The 12402-nt window shown below is 44.6% G+C and overlaps 2 protein-coding genes across 3 annotated transcripts in view; one reads left to right on the forward strand and one right to left on the reverse strand.

Annotated features, from left to right (window-relative positions):
- The window catches only part of Dennd4c (DENN domain containing 4C), a 93090-nt gene extending 88552 nt beyond the window's left edge, over window positions 1–4538 (forward strand). For both annotated transcript variants that reach the window (XM_036177549.1, XM_036177550.1), the window contains 3 exons: window positions 329–479; window positions 1917–1981; window positions 2774–4538. In XM_036177549.1, coding sequence (XP_036033442.1) covers window positions 329–479; window positions 1917–1981; window positions 2774–2910 — 353 coding nt within the window. In that variant the 3' untranslated portion in view covers window positions 2911–4538. The remainder of the gene's footprint in view (window positions 1–328; window positions 480–1916; window positions 1982–2773) is intronic.
- Window positions 4539–8206: 3668 nt separating this feature from the next.
- On the reverse strand, window positions 8207–11332 carry Rps6 (ribosomal protein S6). Its single transcript, XM_036180136.1, has 6 exons — window positions 11251–11332; window positions 10623–10754; window positions 10062–10272; window positions 9338–9484; window positions 8437–8594; window positions 8207–8338 (listed from the first exon to the last, which is right to left on the reverse strand). Exons 1-6 carry the CDS (start codon window positions 11254–11256, stop codon window positions 8243–8245), a joined length of 750 nt encoding a protein of 249 aa, XP_036036029.1. The 5' UTR covers window positions 11257–11332; the 3' UTR covers window positions 8207–8242.
- Window positions 11333–12402: the final 1070 nt, after the last annotated feature.

Genomic DNA, 12402 nt, shown 5'->3' on the forward strand with positions numbered 1-12402 from the left:
GATAGTTTCTAAGCAATTTCTTCCTCATAGGGAGTTCTGGTTCCTTCTGATATATTCACTTTTACAATCAGTAAAGGTTGCTCCTTGGTCCCACTATAGTTTCTGGAATATAGTGTATCATACCTCAGCCTCAGGGAAGAAGCTGTAAATTTGAGAAAAGGGAAGGAGCTTACCCTATTTAAGGAGAGCTGGGAGTATGTTTTAGAGAGCACGTTGTCACATGATGTACTGGCAAATGGGAGGTGATTTTCAGTAGACAACTCAAGGTGACAGCTCTGGAAACCTTGTTACTGCTTGGGAAACTTGCTCTCCATGTGCTGTTCTTTAGATTCTGAGAAGAAACTGTCGTTTTCATCAGAGGAGCAGCAGGCAACCAGCGCTTTAGTTGAGACTATCAGACAGAGTATTCAGCAGAATGACGTTCTTAAGCCCATCAATCTGCTTTCCCAGAACATGAAACCAGACGTGAAGAGACAAAGGTAACGATCTCAGTATCTTTCACTTGATTCCACTCAGTTTAACATTTTATGTATGTTATTTTTAATGCCTCTAATTGTAAACAAAATGAGTATTCAAATACATGCATTCATGTCTGATCACCAGTGAACAGTGAGTAAGTCAAAGAAGATAGGTTAAATCTTAGCAAGGTAAGGCATTGATGATGAAGGTACGTGGTGTATTTTAGGAGTTTTCTCCTCTTCACTGGAAATTTTTAAATTTCTGAACTTTGATATTCATAAGCACAACTTTTGCCATCCTGTGATGACCATACAGTATTTTCTTGTTGGCTAGAAACGATTCTGAGACTAGGAGTAGGTCAGCCTGGGAAAGTGGCAGTGAAGTTCTGAGATGTGAAACTGCTCTCCTGACCCTTCTGCTGGGGTCTGTACACATTGCCATCTTGACTAGGTGCATTTGTGGTGAAGCTTTGGACAGGGGCCTAATTATGTCCAGCATTATGAATGTTCCCAGAGTCCTCTCCTTTTTTGGAGACAAGGTCTCCCCATGTAATCTTGGCTGGCCTGGAACTCAGTATATAAGCCAGGTTGACCTTGAACCCAGAGAGTGCTGGGATCACAGGCATGTGCCACCATGATAGTAAATTCATCTGGCAGGTCCACCTCATCTTTATTTTTTAGTATTTGCCATGCTAGAGAAGGGTTAGACTTTGGCCCTCATGCATGCTAGGCAGACACAATGCCACTTTGCCACAGCTAGAGCAATGGTACTGGTGTTCAGACCCTGGGACAGGAGTCTTGTGCATGTTCAGCCAGTGCTGTGTGATGAGTCACACCTCCCAACCCCCATTAACTTTTTTTAAAAAGTTTGAAATGTGAGTTAGAGGCTCACAGGATATTTTTTACAGAGTTTAGGGTACCCTTCAGTCAGCTTCCTCAAAGATAACTCATATACCCAAGGTGTTACATGAAGCAGGAAATAATTACAGAGCTGATAACCAAGTATGGAATTGAATGTGTTTTCACTATACACTGCCAGGTGTGCTGGTTCATATCTGTAATCTCAGCACTAAAAGGCAAGACAGTCTGGGCGGTGGCACACGCCTTTAATCCCGGCACTGGGAGGCAGAGCCAGGTGGATCTCTGTGAGATCGAGGTCAGCCAGGTCTACAGAGCGAGATTCAGGATAGTCACCAAAACTACACAGGGAAACCTTGTCTTGGGAAAAACAACAACAACAACAAAAAAAGGCCAAGACAGGAGGGTGGCCAAGACTTTGAGGCCAGTCTTGACTACAAAGTGAGTTCAGGCCACCTGAGCTCGAGTGAGCCTCTGTCACAGAGAAATCCCCAAATCCAACTCCATATGCATGTTTTCCATGTGTTGTTTGCTGCTTGCCTATTTTTGTTGTTGGCCACTTCAGAATATTTCTTTTCTTTCTTTTTTGTTTTTAAATAGGAGTTTATACAGAGAAATCCTTTTCTTATCATTAGTGTCTCTTGGAAGAGAAAATATTGATATTGGTAAGTTGATTATTAAAAGGTTTTATTTTCTACGTTGAAGGTGTTTTGTTTTCTGGAACTAAGGACTTAACCCAGGGCCTTGCACTTGCCTAGCGCTCTACCACTGAGCTAATTCCTCAACCCTTTGTTTTGTTTTTTAAATGGAGCTGGTAGAAATGTTAGACCACATGCCTAGTGTACAGACACCTGGATTTATTCACCAGCACACACACACAAAGAAAACGAAGCTGGTAAGAATAAATAGTCGCCTTAGAAAGGTGGAATGTGACCAGCTTCCTGCCCTTGCCATCTTGCCATGCCTTCTGTGCCATTGTGGACTATCCCTCTGGAACTATAAGCTAAAACAAGGCTTTCTTTAAAAACAAACCAGATCACTGCCTCTAGCTGGGCCTGGTGAGCATGCTTGTACTCTGAGCAGCAGGGGCTAAAATGGGAGGATCACAAGTGGGAGGGCAGCGTGGGCTGTGTGCTAGGAGGACTTGTCTTCCAACAACAGTAGTGAGAGCGAGCTCAGTGGACACAGGTCACCTGCCACCAGGCCCAAACCCACTTTGATCCCCAATACCCACATGATGGAAGGAGAAAAGAGTCCCTCAAATTGTCCTCTGACCTCCACACATACACTGTGGTGTATACTCCCTACTCTACTCCACCCCCGAAATTTCAGCTTAAAAGATACTAGATAATTACTACTTTTAAGTGGACAGTGTAATCCGCGTCATGTGACTTTAATTAAATACATAGCTTTTGTTGATTAAAAATAACAACTGCATTTTTGAAAATGTCTTTCAGAGGCGTTTGACAATGAATATGGACTTGCATACAGAAGTCTGTCTTCAGAGATTCTTGAAAAGTTAGATAACATCGACGCCCCACCAAGTGTCAGTGTGGAGTGGTGCAGGAAGTGTTTTGGAGCGCCTCTCGTTTAAACAAGATTCACTCACATTCTGATAGTGTACTGGGAAGTAGGTCCTATCTGGACCTTTCTAGTTTCTTCCCAAGTCCTGACTTGGTGAAAGCTGAAATGAAGTAACTCTTAGGGGGGAAAATGAACTCTAATTCATACTGAATCATCTCAAATGTAAAAGACCCCTCAACTCCCTGAGCTCTATTGATGTTGGAGATTTCTAGTTCCCGACCTGTCTCTCTGCCTCTGCTGAAAACAAAACTATTTTTGGATTTCACAGTATATGTAAAAGTAACGAAATTGTCATCTTTCTAGAAACTTGGTTTTATTGAAGCTGCTGGGATGGAAAATGGCAAATTGAATTTGCCTAACCCCAAAACAAGTGAAATATTTCAATGATGAGAGTAACTGTGTATGATTGTATGTATATGTGTGGGGCTGTGCAGTAGGTATGTGTATAAGTGTCTATTTATTAAAATACTTAGGTTGCATGTTGCAATAGTTTTCTGAAGGAGGCCTCCCTCGTTGCTCAGTGAAGACTACTAAATGTGTTTGTAGTCAGCAGTTCCAAAAGTATCTAAAAGTCCTAAGAACTGCCTTCCCTGTGACTTAAATTCTGTATCTTTACCTTTTAAATTATGTGTTATCTTGCTTGTACCTTGGATATCCAGGTTCTCCTTTTCATCTTCCAATACCAAGTTCATCCTTGATGCTTCCATTGGAATCCAATAGGTAGAGTGAAATTAAACTTTGTAACCTACCAAAATTATCTAGAACATGCTTAGAATACTAATGTGTATATATATATATATAGTCTTTGACCCTGAAATGTTAATTCAGGCAGGCCACTTGTTGATATTGAATACTGTTTATACTCCTGGTTTCTTGGGAGGCAGAGGCAGGAGGATCTCAAACTGAACAACTTTTAGTGAGCCCCTATCTCAGAATAACAATTTGAAAGGTCTGGGAATGTAGTTCAGTGGTAGAGCGTTTGCCTAGTGTATGTGAGGCCCTAGGTTCAGTTCCTAATATCACCCCCTCCCCCCAAAAAACACCCTGTGGATGGAGAATTTGCACTGCACATACGTAAGTTTTATTCTTGTACAATATTTTGATTTATATGCTTGTGAATAAAAAAAGTGTGTATTTGTAAATACTGTTTTTTTTTAGGTTGAATCAATTAAGTCTTAAAACCTTAAAGCTTATTGAGCTCATTGCCGGTAGGTTTAAGAAAATCATGACCTCAAGTGCCCACCTGACATTGATTGTGCTTTTGTTTGAAACATCCATTAACGAAACAGCAAATTTGCCTTAAGTTGTCTGTGTGGTTTAGGAAGCCAGTGGTTATGTGTGCAGAGGACTAAACCATCTGACATAAACTTACCTCAGTATGGTACACAGTAATAGCATGAATCTCTTCTACATGGTGGGAACTTTTTAAAATTATGTACCAGCATTTCAACATTACAAGTTGTTCATCTGACTGAATTTGAGTGTGAAGTGAAAATTTTATCAGAAATTTTGAAAAGTCCTTTATTACATTCAAATTGGATCTTTTACAGTTTCAAATATATATATATATATATATTTTTACAGCTTATACCTTAACACTTATTGACCCAATAAATTTATTATCTTGCATATATAAAATTAAAGTTCAATTTAAAAAAAACTTAAACTTGGTGTCTGTTGCATTTCTAAGGCTGCTGCAATTTCTAGGATTGAGTGTTCCATTTCTGTTTTGGGATTTTTTTCTGGTTTTTGTAACCTGAATTGCTACTTGCTACTTTGTTTACCAAACTTACCAGAGTTACTTTAAATATGAAGTTACACTTTTTTTTGTTTGAGACAGGGTTTCACTGTGTAGCCCCTAGCTGTCATGGAACTCACTCTGTATTGCCTGCCTCAAACTCAGATCTACCTGCCTCTACATCCCAAATGCTAAGTAAGATTTAAAGGCGTGGACCACCAAAGCCTGGCTTGTTATAACTTTAAGAAAATTTAGTCATTGTTACCATTTAGATTCGTGGGAACCAGTCTTTATTTTTGCTTTTCGAGGACAGGATTTCCCTGTGTAGCTTTTGGAGCCGTCCTGGATCTCACTTTGTAGACCAGGCTGGCCTTAAACTCAAGATTCACCTGCCTCTGCCTCCCAAGTGCTGGGATTAAAGGTGTGCACCACCACCGCCCAACTAGGAATCAGATTCTTGTATTTGGATTTTTGGGGGGGTTTGTTTTGAGACAGGGTTTCTCTATGTAGGCCTGGCTGTCCCGGAATTTGCTGTGCAGACCAGATAGCTTTGAATTCTGCCTGCCTTTCTGCTGGGATTAAAGGTGTATGCTGCCACCACCTGGCTATGTGTTCGATGTTTTGTAAAGGCTTTCTCTAGCACCTTTATCAATCACAATTATAGGACAATCCCAGAATTGAGAGTTGAGGATCCAGTTTGAGGCCAGCCTAGGCTATAGGAGACCTTAAAAAAATACAAAGTCCTAGTATCTTTGTTAACTTCTAAAAGCAATTATAAAAATTTTAAATTTTGTCAGAATGTCTTAAATTTTGGTACTTCGATTTATCTGATTTTTATGCTGACCCCGGCAGCCTACATGGTTAGTGACTTTCATGAGGAAAGCAAGTTCACAGAACTTTAAGTAACATCTTGTGGCATACCCCACTGACAAAGCTTCCAGAGTGCTAGGGTTACAGGCTGCTGTCATAGTACCCAGTTTAAGACTCTAGTGACCAAGCCATCGAATCATACCTGAAATCCTGATCATGAACAAGAAGCAAATCTTTTTTGTTACATCTCTACAACTAGAAAGCAGGGTGTTCTTTACATTTATAGTTAGCCAGATGATCTTTGGGTCACACATGAGAACTTATCTCATAGTACAAGAGTCCCTTTTGGGGAAAGTCCTTTTTGCTTTAGAAATGTGCATTTCTTCCCACGATATTAAGGCAGCAGAGATCATGTTGAAAACAATTATGCAGCCCTGACTGTCTTAGAATTTATTGTGTGGACTAGGCCTGCTATTGCCTCTCATAAGCAGCAGGCATTGAGTATTGGGTTTGAGTTTGCTATATAACCTGGAGCCTGTCTAGTGATCACAACTTGGGTTATAAAGCAAAGCTCTGGGCTTGTAACTATTTGAACTTGTTTTCTAGGGAAATTGAGCTTGTGTTGCTTACTTTGAACCTAACATACTTTAAGATTTTTCTTTCCAGTCATGGTGGCACAGAAACACATTTTGCTAGGCAGTGGTGGCGCCTTTAATCCCAGCACTTGGGAGGCAGAGGCAGGCGGATCTCCGTGAGAACACATTTTATACAATCCCAAATCAAAGCTGGCTGTGTTGACTGCAGCACTTTACTCAAAGGCCAGCGTGGAGCACAGAAAACACCTCAAAAAGCAGTGGCTCATGGGTTACTGAGATGAAGCCTGGACAGGAGCAAAGGAGGTTATGGTTAGCTTCCCAGGGTGAAGCCCCAACTGCTGGAGAGCAGGTCCAAGATGTGATGTCATGAAGCAAGCACTACAGCCCATGTAGTTCTGATGTTCACAGCCAGAATGAACCAACTTCTAGAATCAGAATACGCTTTACTGGGGGGGGGGGGGGGGTTCTTTGTGCAGCTTTGGAGCCTTTCCTAGAACTCACTCTGTAGCCCAGGCTGACCTCAAACTCAAGATCCACCTGCCTTTGCCAAGATTAAAGGCGATCACCACCACCACCACCGCCCAGCTCAAAATGTACTTCAAGCCAGCATTTAATTGGACTCAGTCCTGTTTTCAGTGGCCTAAGTTTTCCCTTGTGACACAAGAACAGCTGGGAGCTATGAAAGGCAACCATTTTACCTGTGTTCTACAAATAAAAGGTTCCAAGATTTCATTTGAGCACAGGCGATCTGCAATGAGGTGGCTTTGCTCTGGGTAGTCTGTACACTCTTTTCTTTTGGCTACACCTGTGAATGGTGCTCCAGCAGTCAGGTGTAGCTGGAGAGCTTCTCTCCAGCCCCCGCCAAGCCGTTATAAACACTTATATTTAAACTGCTTGGCCATTAAGCTCAGGCCTGCCTACCTACCACTGTCTAGCTCTTACTCTTATATTCAGCCCATTTCTTATAATCTAGTTTGCCACGTGGCTCACCTGTACCTTACATCTTGCTTGTCATGGCGGTGGCTGGCAGCTCTCTTCGCCTAAGCCTTCCTGTTCCCAGAATTCTCTTCTCTGCTTGTCTGGCCTATACTTCCTGCCTAGCTACTGGCCAATCAGCATTTTATTTACAGAGCGATCTCCACAGTAGTCAGGCATGAATCAACTCTTCTGCCAGAGTAAAGAAACCTTAAATTACTGTATTACAATTCCCAAGCCTGTCCTTGGAAGGATTATTTCCCGATTTCCTTGTGTTTGCAGCACACCTTCGGTCTCAACAATAAAAAAAAATAACCTGTTACCAAGGTTCTGCCTTGGAAACAAGTTACATTTACCCAAGAGGCTGGATTGCCATTAAGTAGCAGTGACTGTTCAGTTTGCTTGAGACCTAGGTTTAACCCCTAGCACTACTGAAAGAAAACGAACTGCCTTGCCCTTCACCAAGAATGCAACCAAATAGGCTATAGCCAGTGAAGAAATTATGGTACGCTACAGGGCTGGTGAATGGATAACAGCAGTCATCTTTAAAAAGAAAAAAAAGTCGAAAGCATACTTCTTGTGCTTTGTAAAGGCCTTTATAGGCTGTGTTTCTTTAAGACAAGGTTTCTCTGTAACAGCCCTAGCTGTCCTGGACCTTTGTAAACCAGGCTGGCTTTGAATGTCAAGAGATCTGCCTGCCTCTGCCTTAAGTGATGGGGTTAAAGACGTTGGCCACCATGACCAACCAGGCTGTACTTCTTGAACTAAACTATTATCTCACGTAGTGAGTCATTTATTTATTCCCTTTCTATACTTTTATGGTCTCTGAATGTACACTAAGTGGGAACTAGAGGTGGCTCACATCAGGGACTGCATCCCATGCCTCCAGCACTCTTGGGCTACATGCATAGGATTTAAAAGGACAGATTTCGCTGGGTGGTGGCAGCGCACGCCTTTAACCCCAGCACTCGGGAGGCAGAGCCAGGCAGATCTCTGTGAGTTCGAGGCCAGCCTGGGCTACCGAGTGAGTTCCAGGAAAGGCGCAAAGCTACAGAGAAACTGTGTCTCGAAAAACAAAACAAGACAAGACACATTTCCCCTATTTCTAGCACAAGCCTGACTATGCATCCATTTGCCTCATTTCATTTATCCAGTTACTCCATTAACAAAAAGGCAATAAAGGAGACTTATGGTATGATCATTTATTTGTTACCCTTAAAGACTTATTTTTGACTGGACTCAGACTTAGAAGTAGAAGCTCTCAGAGAGGACAGCCTACGTCTCTTGGCGATCTGTTCCTGGCGCTTTTCTTTGGCTTCCTAAACAAAACAAAACCACACAATACAGTTAAGGCTTTATCTGGACGAAAACTGCAAGGCCCATGGCAGTCCTGCATTGTGTCACACCACTACCTTACCTTCATTCTCTTGGCCAAAAGTTTAGCATATTCTGCAGCCTCCTCCTTGTTTTTCTTTGTTCGTTGTTTCTTCAGAGCAATACGGCGGCGTTTGTGTTGCAGGACCCGTGGAGTGACAAGACGCTGAATCTTGGGGGCTTTGGTCCTGGGCTTCTTACCTAAAAATACACATGAGTGAACACTTCTCGATAGCCTTGCTGGATGAGTATGCCGTATGTTAGCACCAGCCTAGCAACCTCAAGGCCCCAATTCAAGCCTCACCATCCACCCAATGTCAGCACTGTACTCATTTTACAAGTCCTAATTCCACCATATTTCCCATCTATGCTTGAACCTTTATTTCTAGACAGACTCACTCAGTATTAGAAGTCTATGGTTACTACGAATTTTTATTTTTAGTTGTGTGGATTTGCACTTAGCACTCCTCACAGCCTCTCTGGGAACAGAAACCCGATATTCTCACACCATAGACCCTTTATAAAAAAAGATGGGATATCCAAGCTCTGCTATAGTTGGAGCTACTCCGCCCAGAAGCAAACGACCTTTTTACACTTGTCAACTAAGTCACACATTTTCTTCAGTGCATACTTGTGCTAGATGTCTGGGTCAACAGTCCTGAGTCACCTCGTCTCCACAAGACATAGGTGATGAAAAGAACTACCTCCTGCAAGCTGTCCTGCCCCTACACAAAAGCCGCTTTAAAAAATTAAAATTCCAAATGTATTGAGTACTTCTGTAATCTCACTTTCCAATCCTTGTCACTCCTAACCCCAAAGCCATGAACTTAATTGTCTGGTGAATCAAACTCCAGGCAAGCAATGCTGCTGTGCGTGCGCGCGCGCGCGCGCGCGCACACACACACACACACACACACACGGCTTCCCACAAATACAGTCCTTACCTTCTTTGTTTAACGGCTTTCTGACCACGTATTGGCGGACATCATCTTCTTTAGAGAGATTAAAAAGCTTTCGGATTCTGCTAGCTCTTTTAGGTCCCAACCGACGAGGCACAGTAGTATCTGTCAGTCCAGGAATATCCTTCTCTCCTTAGGAGAAAGGATCAGAACACAGGCATTAAATTTTTACCATCATAATTTAATGTGTACTTAGTAATTTTAATTGTTTGTCCATCAACATGTACACAATTCCAATTAAAAACCATTTGGGCCAGGGGTGCTGGTGTTTGCCTTTAGTTCCACTCGTTAAGAGGCACGTGCAGATCTCTGACTTCCAGGCCAACCAGTTTCAACAAACAGAACTTGAACAAGAGCCTCACCGTTGTGCTTTTTTAAATTGTTGCTACGGCTTCAAAGTCTGAACTAGCAGCGGTTAGGCTGAAAGGGCCATAGCTGGAGGGAATTCTCCCTCAGACCGACTTCTGCAAAGCTATGAAGGGAACTGTCTGTCCTTCAACTCAAGACTCAAAGGTTAAGGTGGAATTCTGCTCTTCAGAGAGCTCTCTTGCTTCTTCCTCTTCACCCCTCCATATCAATCCTTTTTCACCTGGCAACTCTCTCTACTCCGCCTCCTGATCGCAGGTGAATTGTACTTAATTCAACACATCTCTGCAACATTAAACAAATGCTCCAGCACGCCTTGAAATAATATTCGACAACACCTCACCTTTCTTTACAATAACCAAGTTGAGAACACTGAGATTGGCATCCACGATGCACCCTCGAACAGACTTGCGCTTCCTCTCTCCAGTTCTCCGTGGTCTATAACAAGAGTGCCCCTTACTCAACAGCAGCCGCACTCTGCCGTGGGTCAACACGCCTTGCTTCATGGGAAAACCTTGCTTGTCATTCCCGCCACTGATTCGGACCACATAACCCTGCGTTGAAACCAAAATAGTACACTTACTAGTTCCGTTCCAACCTACGGAGTTCAGGATCTTGACTTCTAATGAGCCACCCATCACTAGGGAGAATGAGACCAATTCCAACCTCACCTTCCGCCCACACTTCCAATTTATGTTTAACTAGCAAAGTCTCCATTACAACCACTCCACTAACCACCCAGGTTTTACCAGAGTGGGCATAAAGGGCTTGCTTTCAAGGTCCTGAATTACAACAAGCAACTCCCCTTGGCACCAAGCCGTGCCCCCCGTCCCCCGCCCCGGCTTGGACCTTCCCTCCAAAGGGGCCCTACTAATGTAGCTTTGGCAAACGCCAACACCACTACCTTCCACTCTTCACCCAGGGCATCGGCAGCCACTTCTGTGGCCATGCGCTTCTCGTAGAACGTCCGGAGCTTGCGCTCATCGTCCACTTCGATGAGCTTCTGACAGCCGGTGGCAGGGAAGGAGATGTTCAGCTAGGGTTTTAAAAGGGGGTGGAAAGAAAACCTTAGCACTCCTACACGTCCACGGCGCAGTCGCACTAACGCGCTCTGCAGCTCCCACACTCAAACCCGGCGGCACGGACTCTAGCTCCGGCAAGCCCGAGCGTGGCTAAGTACACTAATGGGGCCGGCTTTCCTCCAGCTCTGTGGGATGCGGTGAGGACGCCAGAGCGCCCCTCGCGAGCCCGGAACGCCGAGCAAGTGGTGGCGAGGCGACGGTCACGAGCCGCCGCCAACCCGCGCGTGCCGGGCCAGGAGCCGGGCGCCGCCATGGCGCTCCGTCCGCCGGTCCAACGCCGCAATCGCCCGCCATCCGCTCCCCCGGGAAGCCCTAAGCCCCAGGGAGAGAGCCTTCTCCTGCCCCAGACCCGCCTCCACCTCACGGCGGATCTGCGAAAGCCTGGGGCCGAGGCGATGCTGCGCTCTGGGGCTCGAACTAAGCCTCACAGGCCCAGCCACCACCTCCTACCTTCATCTTGACACAGCCGACCGCCTAGGAGGCGCCACGAAAAAGAGGCCTGACTTCCGCTTAACCCAAGTCACATAGCGCTCTCAAATCTCGCGAGACTAGCCTGTGCTGGAGACGGCGGGAGTGAGGCCAGAGGGGCGGTACTTCCGGGGGTGGGATTACGACCGGTGATGAATCCTCTGTTTACGGTGTGGTTCTTTGCTTACTGGTTTTTCCCGTGAGAGTCGGTCATCTGTGTTGAGGGTGAGCCGCTTCCTGCCTCATCTTTCCCGCGGCGACCTGGGACGTGCCTGGCCTGCTCCGAAGAGCTGAATGTCAGTTCCCGACTTCGGCGTCTAAGTAGTACCGAAGTGGAAAAGCACAACCAGAATTGTCGCCCGGGCTGGCCTGTCACTCATCTCTGCGGAAGATTACCAGTTCAGGATTTTGTCCTGGTCCTAGCGATTGACAGCAAGAAATCCTGAAAGCTACGCTTCGTTCTGCATCTATCAGAGTGACTCCTGTAGTGGCCGGATCGCTGGAGCCAAGTAGTCACGTTTACCCAGCATAGACACCCGTCAGATGCCTCGGAGTCTTGAGTCTTCATGCTTTCTCTTCTGCCATCTTTTATACTCTTTTTGCGAGTGGGGTGGGGGTGATAACCCAGAGCCCGCCTCTGCCTCCGGAGCGCTGGAATTAAAGGCCTGCGCCACCTCCGCCTGGGTTGGCCTTTTACCTCTCTTGTGCTGGGACTAAAGAACTGGGCCACCAACCAGCTGTTCAAACTTTCTTACCATGGCCTCAGAAACTTCCTCACGTATAGACACTTACTAATGTTATGTAAATCGATTAAATATCAGCTCTAAACCTTTCTTCCATAATCATAGGATCCCTACTTCCTCTAGTGTAGCGCTGGCTTTATATTTATTGTTCATTACACGTAAATGATTGGTCTGCCCCTGTTCTAGATGATAACTTTAATCAGAGCCCAGGTTTTTAGTTCAAGCATCCTCAAGATGCGGCTAAGTACATGACACAAAATAAGAATGTGTTCAGTAAATATCTGCTAAATGATTATAACTTCAGCCCTATGTGTATTAGTTTAGAATGTAGTAGTATAGAACCAACCAGCAGAGGGATCTCCAAACAGCATTGTTGTAGTTACTAGTCGTA

Source organism: Onychomys torridus, chromosome 2, assembly GCF_903995425.1.
Source record: "Onychomys torridus chromosome 2, mOncTor1.1, whole genome shotgun sequence".
Classification (NCBI taxonomy): Eukaryota; Metazoa; Chordata; class Mammalia; order Rodentia; family Cricetidae; genus Onychomys; species Onychomys torridus.